The sequence below is a fragment of the Salminus brasiliensis genome, chromosome 23 (genome assembly GCF_030463535.1).
Source record: "Salminus brasiliensis chromosome 23, fSalBra1.hap2, whole genome shotgun sequence".
Lineage (NCBI taxonomy): Eukaryota > Metazoa > Chordata > Actinopteri > Characiformes > Bryconidae > Salminus > Salminus brasiliensis.
In genome coordinates this window covers 8,476,607-8,494,252 of record NC_132900.1, presented here as the reverse complement: position 1 = coordinate 8,494,252, position 17,646 = coordinate 8,476,607, and the positions used below count along the sequence as shown (strand labels likewise).

Sequence of the window (17,646 nt, the reverse complement as noted above, 5' to 3'; positions counted from 1 at the left end):
ATTGAATAGTGTGCTCAAACATTTGCACAAGACTGTATGTATATATATATATTATATATCTTAATATATTATTTAAGACTTATATATGAGTCTTAACACAGCCACCGAACACACAGCCACAGCCACCGAACCACACAGATAGCCAGCTTGACTGTAAGCGATAAGGAGAGGCTGGAAATGGTCTGGTAAAAATTCATTGGGAACATAAGCTCACACTAACAGCATAAACAGACCTCAGAGGCAACACAACACATTAAAATGCTATAAAATGAAAGGTATGAGCCCTGTAATGGTGTTTACACACTGCACCATTAAACCCTTTAATAGCAAAGAGAAGAAAATTTGGTTTTCATGACGGACCTTTTAAAAGGGCCACAACCGTAGGCCGTGTGAGCCCAGGTCCGGTCAAAGCTACACAAATCACCGACCAACTTCTCTCAAATCTCTGATGCTTCTTGGCAGCAATGAAAGGAAATGACTGGAGATCCTGTGAATGGTGGTGCATTCCCTCTTATCATCCACCATTTGCATCTTATTTGCCTCCCTCACACACCATGATGAAGTGTCTTTAATTTAGCTAAAAGCACTAAAGGCTGCCGATCCTGCGCCAGTATATATCCTAGCCTACTCATCTCCCTCACACTCATGACTTTGATATGCACGGCTCAGTAATGAAAACCACATTATCTGAGTCTTGCTGTGCTGTGTGTTTTTCCTCCCTGATGAGACACGAGGATGGGAGGGTGAGCTTAGCTGAGTAAGCACCTTTCTCAAGGAGAGCCCTCGAGAGCTCACGCATTCGCAAATACGCTCACTCCGGAACCCGGACTGAGGCTTCCGTGGTTCTTCAGCCCAGCACTGCTCGTGTTCGAGCTTTTACGGCCATTAAAGCGCGCCGGGCTCGCTAAAAACCGCGCTAAAGGACTTCATTACCCACGATGCCACATTAAACGCGGAGCCGCAGCTCATTTGAATGCGTGTCTGACATTGGTTCAGCTTCTGGCTGCGTCACAGACCAACGTGGGGACCCGAGCCGCTGGTTGGCCGCGCCTTCGGGCCGCGCAGCCAATGAGAGAGCGGCTGAGAGAAAGAGACGTTAAGGTGGCGTATGTTCATCATGCGGGACAGTTTGTTAAGAAACTGGGGTTTTTAGGGAGTCTCCGCTTCAGATACGCCGCAGACGAGCACTGAGAGACACAGGTAAGCGCGGGGTGGTGGATACATTATGTAGGTAGGTGTTCATTAATTTACATACGGGGTTTTCTGACACTGCTGTTAGGGGGGGAATGTTGGACCACCTTAAAAGCAGCTTTCGTTCTCCGCCAAGTTAATGTCAAGCTCACAGGCACAATAATACAGTCTGGGGTCTGCTGCTGTGAAGCCTGCTGGATCATCTGCTGACCTGCTGTTCATTTTCTCCCTCTCTCTCCCTCTCTCTCTCTCTCTCTCTCTCTCTCTCTCTCTCACACACACACACACACTCTCTCCCTCTCTCTCTCTCCCTCTCTCTCTCTCTCTCTCTCTCTCTCTCTCTTTCTCTGTCTCTCTCTCAGAAACCCGACCCCTCGCGCCTTCACTGCACTGTTTGGCTGGGATGTTTACGTTTTCGTAGCTCGCGCAGCGCAGCAGCAGAGCGAGCCAGAGAAGGGAGAGAAGGCGCTTGCGCGCGAGTGAGTGCGCGCGCTCGTAACCGACACCGCCACGACGGTTTGAATCGAATTCGAAACCGAAGCGGGTTCCGTGTTGTGTTGTTGTCTTTGAAGAGGAGATCAAAGGAGCGCGCCGTTACAGTTTCAGCGGTCGGCGCTCGAGAACGTCGCGTGGCGGAGGTACAAGAGGAGGAGGGGGAGAAGAGTTGTGGAGCGCGAGCGAGCGCGCCCGTGGATGGATGACCTCCAGCGTCGCGCGGCGCACACCATGTATCCGCACGGGAGAGCGCAGGTCAGTGATCTGATGATGGCCGCTGGTCAGCGCTGGTCTGCGCCGTCCACTTACTTTGCGTGTGTTTGTGTGTGTGTGTGTGTGTGTGTGTGTTGGGGGGGGGGGGGTAGTGTGGGGATGTGGTGGTGACGGCCGACCGGGGGGCTCGTTAGGGCGGCTGTAGTTGAAGGGTGGTGTTGGGGTCAGGGTTAAGGTCGAGGGGAGTGGTCAGAGTGGCTAACAGTAAATGCTGTGTTATATAAGTCAGTGATGTACAGGCCGTTCAGTGATGCAGTGTGTGTGTGTGTGTGTGTGTGTGTGTGTGTGTGTGTGTGCATACTCTGTAAACCATGTCCTAAGGACCCTATGATTGCCACTGAGGCAGAGAGTGAAAGCTGATGGATGAAAAGAGAGATGTTTGCACTTAATGTTAGGTGATGTTACAAGTAGGTGATGTTACACAGTTACATTCATGTTACACATTATTTCACAGCCACTTTACACAATATGTTAGTCATGTTACACATGTTACAGTCATGTTACACATTATGTTAGTCATGTTACACATTGTTACAGTCATGTTACACATTGTTAAGTCATGTTACACATTATGTTACAATCCTGTTACACATTATGCTAGTTAAGTTACACATTGTTATACCGTCATGTTACACATAATTTCTCGTATTCACAGAGCTTCTGAGAGCAGGACTAAGTCATCTGATCCTAGATCAGCACTTCTACACAGAGAAGCTTTGCAAATATGATGTTAGGTGTGTTACACAAAAACACTTATTACTGCAGTCATGTGTAACATAATGTTACAAGTGTGTTACACAGTTACAATGTTACTGTCCTGTGACCAAGCATTACAGTCATGTAAGTGTTACATATAAATGTTGTGTGTAGTAAAGCAGTCTGTGTGTGTGTATGTATGTGTGTGTGTGTGTGTGTGTGTGTGTGTGTGTGCTCTGTGTAAACCATGTCCTAAGGACCATATGATGCCACTGAGGCAGAGAGGGAAAGCTGATGGATGAAAAGAGAGAGATTTCTGTATGTATGCAGAGTCTGTGTGTGTGACTGATGCAAAGCTGCATATGGATCCAGGCCACTTCATTCTCCACCGCAAATGTCATGTTGTATTACCTTCAGTGGGAAACATGATATCACACACACACACACACACACACACACAGACACACAGAGCACCACACTCTGCCACAACTGTAGTTATAATGGCATGCTTTTCCAGACCTAGATGAAACAGGTGTGTGTGTGTGTGTGTGTGTGTGTGTGTGAAGGAGCTAGAGAGTTTATGATCTGTGATCACTGTTGCTGTGTCAATATTATGTGTGTATACATAGATGAGTGTTGATGTGAGTGTTGGTTGTGTGTATACATAAATAGTGTGTTTGCGGGAGTGTGTGATCTGCAGGGCAGAATGTGGTTGTTTAAATCTTTATGATTGTGATTGTTGTTGTTGTCATATGCTATGTAGAAAAGCACACATCCAAAAACATGCACACTATTACATATATTTTACAAAGTAGCTTATACAAGCATAATAACAGTATAGTTATGTCACAGTTATGTTACATGTAATGTTGCAGTCGTGTTATACAGTGTTACAAGCAGGTTGCAGGTAATATTAGTTGGACAGTGTTAGTCTTGTTGCATGTACTCTTACAGATGTTACACAATATTACATTCATGTTATAGTAGGCGTGGGCAATGTGACGATATTTTATCATATTGTGATAAATTTTAGTATTGTGATGAAAAATATCGTCGTTAATATCGTCGTTACTTAAAGAACACTGATCGACTACACATTTAATTATAGAGAGCGTAAGTAGTCCTGTTTAAATTGATAGAATATTTTAAAAACTGTATAAAATCACTGCAGTTTCAAATCTGCAGCTACTGATGAATTTTGTAGCTGTGACAAAATATTGAGATAAATATTGTGTATTGAGAAAATATCTTTAAATATTGCGATATAACATTTATACTATAGTTATATTTATAATAGTTACATTCAACAAATAAGTCAAATTATGTTACTCAGTTGACCTAACATGTGACTGTTACACATGAAACTGTCCCAATAATGTGAAAGTCATGATACACATTATGTCACAGGTATGTTACACATACATGTTAGTCATGTTACACATTGCCTTGCTGTCATGAGACACAGTATTGCAATATATTTTATGTTACATACAATATGGCACAAATGGTTCATTTTTAATGTTGCACACATTACAGTAATGTTACACATAAAGTAACAGTAATGTATTATGTTCAGTCTTTTGCAGAGAACTGCTGTTATTACGTGGCTATAATGTAATCTGGGGATTTGGGTCTGGGAGGGGGCAGGGTGACACTCATTGTTCGTGCCCCAGGGGAATGGAGCTCTTTGTTACTCATTTTCACTCGAATGAGGTCTAAAACCATTACAGTGGATGTGAATAACTTGAATGGGAACTTGACAGTTATAGTTATGACTAAATCTACTGATTCATAATATTAAATGATGAATTTTCATATTGAATGCGTTGATTATACTCAGAGTGAGGGGGAAAGCAAAGAGACAGAGCTGAGTGAAAATGAATAAGTAACCCAAATCACCCTTTTCAAAGTCTATTAGAATTTGCATTTAAACTCTAGGCGTTCTTTTCAGCAGAGCTGAGTCAGTATTATAAAAATGTAGGTGCTACTACTCTGTACTGATTTCTGAGCCAAGCACTTATAAATGGATATGAAAGCACTCCACAAGTGCCAGGCATATAATAGGAATGACATTATCATAAAGGGAAAGCAGTGTGTATCTAGAAATCTTGTCATGTGATCTGCACTAGACCTAATTTGCTTAACTGTAGTGTAGGGAATGTGCAGGTTGGTGTTTTCAGTTCTGCAGCAGTTTAAAAAAAAAAGAGAAGTGGCAGTAATGATGAGATCAAGTTACTTAAGAGGAGGCCAGAGTGGAGCTTGTACACAGTAAATTGATCGGCGTTAACACCTATAGTGGACACTAGAGATCGGTGTAGGTGCGTAGTGTATACTGAAGACTGGTTCTGGATGCAACGCTGAGGTGTGGGTGTGTAGTTGTAAAGGAATTACAGTGCTAACCCAGCAGATTTCAGCCTTCTCTCTATTTGCTGCACCTGTATTATACTCTCAATTTCCATGCACAGTTCCAGGATTCCAGTACCCAGAGAAGAACAAGGAATGGTGTTTGTGTTACACAAAATATTACTATAATGCTATACATACATTTTACACATTATACACATAGTGTTACTGTCATGTGACACAGTTTTACAGTTAAATAAATGTTAGGCATGTTACACATATTGCAATGTTACATATAAATGTTACAGTAATCGTAATATTGCAATAACAGTACATATTATGTTATATTATGTACACATTGTATTACTGTTATGTGACACAGTATACAGTCATATCTGTTACGTTACACATTACAATAATGTTACAAGAATGTTATATATAAATGCGACAGTTGGTTACATAGTGTTACTGTCATGTGACAGTATTACAGTCAAATGTTAGACATGTTACACATATAATGATGCTACATATAAATGTTGCTGAATGTTACACATGTTAGTCGTGTGACATACTATTACAATCAAATGATACAAATTACACTTACATGTTACACATATTGTAATGTTGCATATAAATGTTACAGTAATCATAGTATTACATAGTGTTACATGACACAGTATACAGTCATACCTGTTACATATTACACATTACAATAATGTTACATATACAGTTTACATATATATCTATAAATATTACAGTATGTTACACATGTTAGTCATGTGACAGTATTACGGTCAAATGTTACACAAAACACTATGCAATAATGTTACATATAAAATGTACAGTATGTTACCCAGTGTTACTGTCATGTGAGAGTATTACAGTCAGATGTTACACATTACACAATATAATACTGTTACATATAATATTTACAGTGTTACACATAATGTTACTGTCAGATTCTGTGACAGAATCTACACGTCACACATATTACAGTAATGCCACATGTAAATGTTTCAGTATTGTATGTTACATTACTGGGTGATTTTCAGTCTTTAAGCCAGAACTACTGTTATTACAAAGGAATAGAAATACATTAATGCAAAACACACCTCCTATCCTGCAAGCTGAAGAGGTTGTAGATGATAGCTGGGTTAGCTTTTAGCCTAACACCCGCTCTAAGCCTTTTTACCTCACTTCCAATTTCTCCCGAATTAGCTGTTGCATTTAGCCTTGAGAGACCTTTGTTAGTGGGCTGGGTTCATGTAGATTTTGGGGGTGTAGAAAAAATAAATCAGGGATTTTGCAATTGGACTGTTTTCCAGCTCTGTTTTGGTTCTGCTGGATTTTCTTCTGAATGAAGAGACACCAGTGTTTCGAGGTTCACGGTTTGTCACTTCCATGTACCGAACTCTCATTATTCAACTATGCCAAGTAAAATACAGTTTTCCATTCTAAGTCCTCTGTACTTTGTTACTGTCCACCAGTGCTGACAGTATCATTATTCTCAGCCCTGGCTGTATAGATTGAAAGAGTAATAGTTTTCATGATACAATACATGTCCAAAGGTTTGTAGACACCTGCTGCCCTACAGTTGATTTTGAAATCAAGGGTGTTAACAAGGAATTTGTTTCCCCTTTGCTGCAGTAACATCCTCTACTCTGCTGCAAAGGCTTTATGTTCGATTTTGGAACATTGCTGTGAGGACTTGATAACATTCGGCCATGAGAGGATTAGTGAGGTCAGGTACTGATAATGGATTATTAGCTGTAGATCACAAATGCCAATCAAATATATCCCAAAGAAATTAGCTATAGCTCCAGCACTCTAGAGAAGTCAATTCCACTGCTCCACAGGCCAGTGCTCCCAGTGCTGCAGGGCTTTATACCCCTCTCTCTACCGGATGATACCGCATTGGGCATGGTTACTTTAGACTCGTGTGTGGCTGCTACAGAACTTCCTGCTATAGTGGCAGGGCTTTTCTGTGGTGATCAAAAAAAGGTGTGCACAACTAAATGCCTGGGTCAGTATTGGGTGCACTGTCAAGTAGTTGAATGCAATCATTTGAAGGGGTGTCCACAGACATTTGGACGTATAGTGTATTAAATATGATCAGAATGTTAGTCATTAATCTTAATGCTTTGGTATTTAGATAACATTAAGGGTTCAATGTGAGGTTCACTCAGAGCACTGATATTTACTCCAGTGTGTGTATGTGTGTGTATTTTATTGCTCCGTCTGTGCCTGTTTAGGCCTTGCTCATGTTTGTGTGTGCTTTGCGTATGTGTTTATAGAGCATGTGTGTGTGTGTGTGTGCATGTCACAGCAGGCTCCCTGCTGGGCCGGTTATGATATGACTCCATTGGGCAGCTTCTGTCTGCTCTCAAAAGCCTGCCTGATCTGATAGTGGCGCACTTAGACAAGCAGCAGGCCTCTGTGTGTGTATGTGTGTGTGTGTGTGTGTGTGTGTGTGTGGCAAAGAGAGAGGGTGAGAGAAACAAAAGAAAACAGAGGCATGAAAGAAAGGCTGAATTAGTGTGTGTGAGTCATAGGTGTCTACATTTGGTTTTGCTCATGTTGAAAACGAGATTCAACTGTGTGTGTGTGTGTGTGTGTGTGTGTGTGTGTGTGTTTGTGTGTACACACATTTGTGAACACTGACTGCATTATCTTTCTCCATCTGTTCTGTATTTACAGTCGGTACAGTTGTGGTGTTAATGATTAAATCTGCACTCTGTCCTTTTCCCTGCCATGTAACATTGCTGCAGTTTAACACACCCATTATTCCTCTGTATCTCACGTACGTAACACTGGTGTTGTAAATATTATTGTTTGTTTTGATTGAGAGACAGTTTACAGTAGGACTGCAGCAAATGATTGTTTTAAAAGTTGAATAAACTATGGATTATTGAAACAAATATTTGATTATTTAAATTATGAATCGCTCAGTTACCAAATATCTCTGATGTACCTATCAGCTTTTATATGTAGCTTTAGGTTGTTTATGCATTTGCTAACTAACAATAAAGACAATAAAGATGATTAGTGATTTTTATTTTGACACTGTCTGGCCTGGAGCCACAATATCGTTGACCCTCTTCCGCTCGTGGCATAACATGCAAGCTGATTGGATCTTTTGGTTGAAGGGTGGGACTTTATCCAAAACCAGCAAGCCAAATGGCTCTTTTTGTTAAAGGGTGGGATCTTATCCGTACCGGATACCATGTCAAGCGTCTCCCATTTCCATATTTCAACCAGTGGCCGTTCTCCTCATTTCTATCGTCTCTGGGTTGACTTTTACACTCAGCCCGTGTCCATATGAGACTTCCAGGCCTCACAGATATAACTCTATGCTGCACCCGTACTTTACAGTATGCTTACAGTATACAGTATGCCTTACAGTCATACTTTACAGTATGAGTACAACAGTAATACACTATATGGAGAAAAGTATTGGGACACTTGCTTGTTTATTCTACTTTTGTTGGAGTACCTGTCTTTACTGTCCAGGGAGGCCTTTCTACTAGATGTTTGGTGCATAACTGAGAGGATTGTATTCAACGACAAGTGAGGCCATGATTTTGGATGATCACCACCCCATTTTATCCTCAACCCATCCCAAATGTATTGGATGGAGCAACATCACTACAGAGAACACAGTTCCTCCACTGCTCCACAGCTCAATGCTGGGGGAACTTAATACCTCTCTGTCCCGCACCTGGTATTAGACCTGGTGCCAATAGGTTCATGTTTATCTGCTCCAGAGAGTCCTATTCTATTGGCTGTACTTCTCTACAGGGACTAGTCAATGTGTGTGTATGTGTGTGTGTTTGTGTTTGCATTTGCAAATCTGAAAAATTAATTAGAAGGAGTGTTCTCAAACATTTGGACATATTGACCACATCTCTCTCGTTATGGTCAGACTGAGCCGTGTACCTGCTAACATCTCACACTTCACTGATCCACAGATGTGGTAAACGAAAAAAAAACACTTGTGTGGGACAGTATCATGAGCTGAAACGGTTGCCCACAAGTCACATGACCTTAAAACGGGATGTGAAACCTGCAGATGAGAGGCCATGTGAGTAAATGTAGTCTTTTATTGTGGTTTACCAAGAGCCCACCCCTGCTGTTTGCCAATCAGGACGAAATGTTCAGTATGTGCTTATTGTAAAGCAAAGGTTTCAGATGACCCCGACACACTGTACCACAAGCACATCGCCAACATCACTGATGTTCACCAAACCTCATAGAGTGGTGTGTGTGTGTGTGTTACTGTGTTACTGTTTCTCAGTGTTTCTGTGAGGTCCTGACCACTTCATCTCCATCTGTGTCCTGTTGTTCCGGCCAGTAGCTGCTCCTAAGGGACACATGTTGTGTGTTGCAGGTGATCACACATGTAGCACACATGCGCCCACACACACACACCCCTCTCCTGTAGGCTTGTCTGCTGCTGTATCTCTGGCCCTTGTGCTGAATATTTCAGCAGCGCCTACAGTTATTCACAGCCCTGTGATTTCCCTCCCCTCCCCTCTCTCTCTCCCTCTCTCTCTCTCTATTATAGGCCTATTTCTAATATCCCTCTCTATCTCTATATCTGTCTCTCTATATCTGTTTCTAATGTCTCTCTCTCTCCTTTGCTCTCGCTTTTCCCTCTGCGTATATCTTTCTCTTTCCGTATCTCTCTCTCCCTCTCTTCCTCCCTCTCTCTCTGTATATATATATATAATTCCCCCCATTATCTCTCTGTTTCTCTTTCTCTCACTTACTTACTCTTCCTCTTTCACTTCTCTCTCTCTCACTTTCTATCTCTCTCGCTCTCCCTCTATCTCTCTCTTTCTCTCTCTGTCATCCTCACCCCCTCTCTCTTTCTATCTTTCTGTCTCTTCCATTCTTTCTCCCTCTCCCTCTCTCTCTATCATTCTCTCTCTCTCGCTCTCTCTGTTATTGTGTCTCTCCATCTCATTCTCCCTCTCCCCATGCCTCTCACTCCTCCTCCCTCACCTCTCTCTTTTTTATCATGTGCCAATTTCTCTCTCTCTCTCTCTCTCTCTTTCTCTCTCTCTCTCTCTCTCTCCCTCTCTCTCTCTTTCTCTCTCTCTCTCTCTCTCTCACTCTCTCTCTCACTCTCTCTGTTATTGTGTCTCTCCATCTCATTCTCCCTCTCCCCATGCCTCTCACTCCTCCTCCCTCACCTCTCTCTCTTTTCTTCTTCTCTCTTTTTTATCATGTGCCAATTTCTCTCTCTCTCTCTCTCTCTCTCTCTCTCTCTCTCTCTTTCTCTCTCTCTCTCTCTCTCTCTGTCCTTCTCTCTCATTATCTCTCTCTCTCTCTTTATCATTTTGTGTCTCTCTCTATTACTGTCTCCCTCTCTCCCTGCTCCCTGCTTCCTATACTTTCTTACTCTCTCTTTCATTCTGTCTTCGTTTGTTTCTCTCCTCCTCCCCCTTTCCTTGTCCCTTGTCTCTCTTGCTGTGTCTCTTCATTTCTTCAACTCTCTCTCTCTCTCTCTCTCTCTCTCTCTCTCCCTGCTTTTTCTCCATCAGTTGTTTCTCTCTCCACCCACCCCCCGCCCTCCCCTCCTGTCCTCTCTGCACTAAAAGTGCCTGACACAGTAAAACATTGAGATGGATGGCTGTATTCCTGCAGGACGGCAGTGTGTGGAGTAGGCCGGGTGATAATGCAGTGCTTTGTCACACTGTCTGTAGCCTGTGTGTAATGACCCCTTGTTTTCGCAGCAGCTGTATCACCACAGCGCTGCCTCGTTCTCCCGTGCAGCTGCTCCCTGCGTTCATGCAGCTGCTGTACACCCTTCACTGCCATTACTCATTATCAGCATTATCTGCATACACTCTCTGTGTAGTAAAGGTTACCTGGCACAACACGGCAGGATGCTGTGACATCGCTTCCTATTTGCGCAGGAGGAAATGTATATTTGCTCGGGGCAGTTTCCCCGGCTCACATTTGTTTACGTGACGCAGGAACAGCGGGGTAAAGGGGTAAATGTAATGCTAGCTTACTGTGATGTTGTCTGGCCTGTACTGGGGGTGGGAAGTTTAAGGAGAGTTTACCAAAAAAACAACAACACATGTACACAGTTTTCCCCTTTTATCTTCATTGCTATGATGCTAATGTTGCTAACAAGCGATGAACCCTATTTACACCTGCTGATGTCATGTGACTAGTATCTGGATTGTATCCTAAAAAATTTTTAGCCTGATGCTTTTACACCCAGCAGTCAAATGCGTCTTCTGTGAGCCAGACTGAAATGTGATTGCTGTGTGAGACGAAATATGCAAATTTGCTGCGTGGCAATTATTACTGGTGTTTGGGGTGTACTGGGAGGGGTTTTGCTTATTGAATATGTCTTGGTGAGATAGATGCGACACACTGCTATATTATGTGGCTCTAACGTGTCTCAGACCACCTCCTGAAGTGCTTTGAGAGACCGGATTTGTATCTGCATTAAATGCGTTTTGGGTGCGTTTACTAGGGCCGGCTAATATCCTCTTTTTCTTCTGTTATACCATCTCAAAATAATGCAGCGGCCTATGGTATTACTGGGGGCGGAGGGTGTTTGTTACATAGTTTCCATACAATCTCATTCTGCATTCATTTGAAAACCGTTAAGAAAATTAAAAATTGTATCTGCTTTATCCATATTGTTGCAATTGTTGAATGGCATTTCCAGGTCAGTCACCCCTTGAGATACTAGTGTTTTGCTAAAAGTGCTCTTGCTACGGTATGACCTTTGTCCCACAGCGCCAAACTGTTGCTTGGGTCAAAACTGTTTCATGGTATCAGTATCTTTTGTTGCAGAGACTGATTTATGTGTATTTAAGTACCAGTATCAGCACCAATGCCGATGCAGTGTCGTTATTGGCCTAGTGCTAGCATTGTTTTTGACCTATGTATATGTCTCTAGATAATAGTGTTTCATACAGTGTACAGTGAACCCACATAATCAAGACTATTAGACATTACTTAACAGTGTTTAAGACAAATCATGTGGTAATGTAGGCATGCATTAGCATGTTACTTTTTGATAATTAGCCTAGTGAATGTAAGTGTCCATTAGATATGTTAGCTTATAGCTCCAGTGCAGAAATAAAGGAGCATACCTTAGACATTACATTTGGGGATAAAGGGATAATATGCTTTTTGAACCATTAAAACTGCTAACAGCTGATGAGAACGAGTCGTGAAGCTACTGAGCAAATGCAGATGTCTCATGTTCGCAAGCTTTCGGTCATTAATAGTCATGGTAGTCGATCTGAGTGAAACAGCCCTTTAAAATGAACACCAGGAGGCCATGGAAGGGCTGGAAGACCATGTGTTTACGTGAGGAATTTTTAAGATTGGTAAAAACAGAGCGTTTACTGTTCAGGCCGGGATATTGTAAGCTTCAGCATTAGCAGTCCACTTGAACCGAACAGAGCTGTATTAACACTGGACTTGATGTCTTAGTAACGCTAAAAACACCCGAATACATGCAGATGGTGCAACTTTATGTCTACGTTGTGTCACTTAACCAAAAAAAACATGTATTGGTGTATTAGGGCCTGACCGAACATTACATCCAATACTGATACTGATAGTTTCAGGGGCTAAACATTAATATTATGTATTTTTATATATGTTTATGATTTAATGTTTTAGATTTAAAATGTAATTTTGCACTAAGATAGACAGTAGTGGTACTTTACTAACAAAAAGGACTTGGTAATCATCACATTTTCTAAACTCAAACACTTACCCCCTTAAAAAGCCTATAGACCACCGGCAGGCTGAACGTGTTATTACCAGAGAAGAGCCCCACCAGTTTGTACAGACGTCCCTGTAGTCCCTGAGTAATACACCTTAGTGTGTAATAAGCCTTGGACTATTAAGGAGTTACAGACACTCTTTACAGACTTACTGTATTGTATATAAATATTTGTACATGTGGGGGCAGAGGTACCCATATTTTACTTCTGTCATGCAAAAAGCTTGTATCTCCATAAACACAATACAAGCTGTTTTTCACCTTTTTACATAATCTGAATCTCACAGTTGTTTATTATGTATCAAAATAACATGGTCAGTAGACCAAATGCTCCAAAATAATTTGGAATAAAATTGTTTGACATTGACTTTCATTGAAAGATAGGAAGTTTTTTTCCCCCTGTGTTAGGCTTTTGCATAACAGTGACAATTTATACTTATGGTTGTTTTATTCTTATGCTAAAAGTGAGGTTTTGACACATATGCTTTTGTTATATTGTTTTCTATATTCAGATTCACCAGATTCACCCTATATAGCAGTCATATACAGTAGGAAAACAGATGGAGGCTCTTAATAGGTTTCTCAGTGGCACAACAACAGTATTCTGCAAAAGAGGTCGACATCCTGATGATGCAGCAGCCGGCTGCTGGTTTTGAGTTTGAGTTATTGACTTTGAGTTATCAATATTGCAATATATATATATATATATATATATAAAACATTGCTCTGAGCCTAAACTGTACCTCACTTGAATGCCTGGCTTCTTCCTCTCAGCAGTTCAGCAAGATGACATACTGGTGTGTGTACATGTCCCTTTTACAGATTCCTAGCACACATTTTCTTGTTCTGGGGGTATGTGATACTGTGATTGGTCAGGACGCTCACAGCAGCGCAACAGTAAAAAGCATTGTGGCTGGTTAGGTTGGTGATTTACTGTATCATCCCTCCTGGTTAATGGTCAGTCATACTGCAGCTGTCCTCTTTATGTCCCACAGGCTCCACTGGTGCCAGGCCATGCTGGCATGAAGTTCACAGTGCTGGAGACACTGGACCATATCAAAGAGGAGTTCCAGCTGTTCCAGGCCCAGTACCACAGGTGAGACTGAGCACTCAGCATACACAGTAATGTGACAAGTACAACTTGTTTGTTAAAGGGTAACATAGCTAGCTATATAAGATGGTATGTAAAAGTAGAATTGGTCTGTTTAGCAGCTCAGAAGATAATTGTAAGACGCTTTTCCCAAATACATTACATACATAACTTATGAGATCTATGATTCAACAACTTTAAATAACAATGCAAAATGACCTCAGTAAACAATTTAGTTAATTATTCGATCATTTACATTAATATATTATTACTTTAAATGATCTTCATCTAAAATTGGTTTTTAATTTCCAAAAGTGAGGAATGGAAATGTGGATCCACTCATGGCCCCTGACTTGCTGATCACAGAGTCAGTAAATTTGACTTATTGGCTCACCAGTGCCAACAAGCACTGAATGACGTGGAGTTTTTGACATTGGTTGGAATTGAAGGAATTCATTTGGTACTGTAAACATTATAGACCTAGTCTTGCCAAGGTTTGGTCTGTATTTGCTTTGTTAGCTAATTTCTATTTGTTACTTGTTTCAAAAACTGAAAAAGCAACAGAAGTTAGCCTGCTGTACACTGGAGGAGAAGTAGCATTGTTAGCTTAGCTTCTAAAAAGCCAGCTGCTCTCCATTTCTGAGCTGCAGGATGTACCACCTGTGTTAAGCCAATAGGATTTAGCGTCTCAAACCAGACCTAATACTCTAAGATCACTTAAATAATTGGGACAAGCTACTTTAGAACCTGTTTGAGCTGTTAGCTGGTGATCCTGTTAGAGCAATCGAATGCCATACGGCGTTCTGCAAATGTCTGTATTTGATAAACGCTACAATAAAGCAGTAATACATAACTAACTAAATAAATATCCATTTATTTAATCAAATGTCATTGCACCCTAAATAGTTACTTTACTAATGAACCAACAGAAATGTCTCAGAGTAAAAGTGAAGAAGTTCTTTTGTAGTTTAGTTAGTCTGTTATAGTTAAAAGACTTTGTTCTGACAGCAGCACTGATTATGATAAATATGTATCTACTATATATTGGCAAAAGTATTGGGACACAACTCTTAATCATTGAATTGAGGTGTTTTATTCAGTGTTATTGCTACAGGTGTATAAAAACAAGCACCTAGCCCTGCAGTCTGCCTTTACACACATCAGTGAAAGAATGGGTGGTTCTAAAGAGCTCACTGAATTCCAGCTGGTGACATTTTTCCCTCCTAGATATTCCACCATCAGCTGTGAGTGGTATTACTAAAAAGTTTAGAAACCACAACAACTCAGCCATGAAATGTCTGACCACGTAAAGGTACAGAGCAGGGTCAGGGCCGAGTGCTGAGCTCAGAGCATAGTCAATAACTGCAGAGCTCCAAACTTGCTGTTAGAGATGCAAAAGGGGGCAGACTCCATTTTAATGCCTATTGATTTAAAATGGGATGTCAAAAAAACTAGTAGTTTTAATGTCAGTGTCCCAATACTTTTGTGTCCATATACTATAAAAGAACCCATCCTCAGCTGTTATTCTATCTTTTTTCTCTTTCAGTCTGAAGTTGGAATGTGAGAAACTGGCCACTGAGAAGACAGAGATGCACAGACATTACATCATGGTGAGTGACCTTCTTGGGATGCTATGGGGAATAACCTATAAACGCTGTTATGAAAGGAAGTATATAAGAGTCTGTGACCCAACAGAATATATGTGCTCCCACCTCCCCTAGCCTCTTTCCCCAGGGATAGCCCATGCTATAGGGGTGTGTAGTTAATGATTGTAAGTGATACAGCTCTTTCTAATTCCAGATAGGGTTGTTCAATTTATAACCACATTTAGTCACAGTTGTCCTGTGAAGTGAGCATTAACACGACCATTAAGTTAGATTGCAAAACAGAAGGTCATTTTCCCAGCAGCATTGATTTGCTGAGTGGATAAGGGAAGGGGAAGCGAGAGTCAGAACAGCTATCCACAGTGTGTAATTCACCCTGTTTGTTGTGTTGATTTCAGTATTATGAGATGTCCTATGGTCTTAACATCGAGATGCAGAAACAGGTAAGGAGCTCTACTGACATGTTGCATTATTAGACACAGGTTTTATGTTTTTTCTTCTCACTGAATGAGTTATCATCTATATCAGTGAACAAAGGGCTTATAAAGACAACTGTTGTCTCAGCAGTAAGTGTGTTGGTGTAAAGTAGCCCTAGAATAAATACAGAAAAACACAGTACAGTGGTCAGGGTGTATTGTTTTCAGTAAAGTTCTTGATATGTTGGTTATTAGGAACACAAATAGACCAACACAGGTTTGGTTACTGACCTTTCAATGAACTTTAGCCTTTCACCTGGTTTACTTTAATGAGGACTGATTAGATAAACTAGATTTTGGGATGCAGCTGTGAATACTGGGCTTTCTTGGTTGTTTGAAGCACGTAGCTGCTTTGTGCACTGTGTAAATAGTTCTGGATGAACAGACCAATAGAAATGCTCCAAATGACTATAAAAGCGCCAATATGCATATTCTGTACCAAACCCCAACAATTCTCAGTACCAATTCCAATAAAACATAAACTAATTAAATGAACTTTAAATAATATTACATTTTAACAGTAACTTATATATTTTTTTAAAATCCACATATGTAAAAAAAAAATAAAAAAAACAGATCACCTTTATGGTGGCATAGCATTTCCTATTGCAGTGCCTGCCTGCCATATAAAAAAATACAAATATCTGAAGTGTAGCCTTCAAGAATTTAAAACAAAATGCTGTTATGAAACTCACTCAGCCTGTTACAGCACAGCATGCCAACGGTGCCACCCAGCCTGGGCATTAAGAACAAACTGGAAAACCTGATTCTCACTGTATCTCCAAGTTGTTTTTATACGTTTGGCTTCCCACTGTGGACCAGAGTGTCTCCTTTTACCACATGTAAAAGTACCAGCATTAGTGTTGCACAACAATATTGATCTTTAGTTCTAGCAGTATTGATAGAACAAAAACAATACAGTACAGTACAGACTGCTGCTTTACTGCAGTGTATGCCATTTGGTGGTTGGTTCAGATTCTAATAATAATCAAATAAATAGGTTAGACACATATAGGGCCTTTCTCACACCCAAAGTTGCTTTACATTACAAGGAAACCATTAAATCTAGCTGAAGTAGTGGTTAAGAGTGAGGGGAAAAAGGTCTGAAGCTGGGCTTTGAAGGTAAAAAAGAGGATCCATCTAAATCCAGATAAAGATAAGAGTTTCCAAGGATGGGGGCAGCAACAGTACATGACATGCCTGAACCAGGGGACAGTCAGAAAGCCCAAAATCAAAGGACCTTAATCTGTGAAATTAAGCATATGTACAGGCCATGCAGGTTTGTACATAAATACCAATAAAAATGCATCTACAATCTGTAAAAAAACCTTGACTGAATGGGAAATGGTCAGCTGAATGTATCCTTCTAATAAACCATATTATACACACACTGAAGGGAGAGTTGTAGATGTGATACTCACTCTGAGTACATTAAGAAGGCTTATCTTGTTCTGGTTCGGATGGCATTGTCATATAAGCTTGACACTAATAGGCTAACACTGTCTGTCATCCTGTGTGACATTTGGTTTGGTGGATCCACAGACCAAGGCTTCAACCCATTCAGAGAAGGATAAGGCATTATCCAGCATAAGCCCTCAATCAACTATGGGCTAAGATTGTCATTTCTGTAATATGTGGCAATATGACAATATATTACTGTCATTGTTGATCAGTTATGTTCCAGGACTCCTTTTTTCTAAGCATAGGATCGCG

General features: G+C 40.9%; 1 protein-coding gene across 4 annotated transcripts in view; it reads left to right on the top strand.

Moving 5' to 3' along the window:
• Positions 1 to 1,094: 1,094 nt before the first annotated feature.
• Positions 1,095 to 17,646, top strand: part of tle2c (TLE family member 2, transcriptional corepressor c) — a 36,228-nt gene continuing 19,676 nt past the window's right edge. For all 4 annotated transcript variants that reach the window (XM_072669235.1, XM_072669234.1, XM_072669233.1 and 1 more), the window contains exons 1-5: positions 1,095 to 1,200; positions 1,554 to 1,941; positions 13,759 to 13,859; positions 15,400 to 15,463; positions 15,856 to 15,900. In XM_072669235.1, the coding sequence (XP_072525336.1) occupies positions 1,885 to 1,941; positions 13,759 to 13,859; positions 15,400 to 15,463; positions 15,856 to 15,900 (267 nt within the window). In that variant the 5' untranslated portion in view covers positions 1,095 to 1,200; positions 1,554 to 1,884. The remainder of the gene's footprint in view (positions 1,201 to 1,553; positions 1,942 to 13,758; positions 13,860 to 15,399; positions 15,464 to 15,855; positions 15,901 to 17,646) is intronic.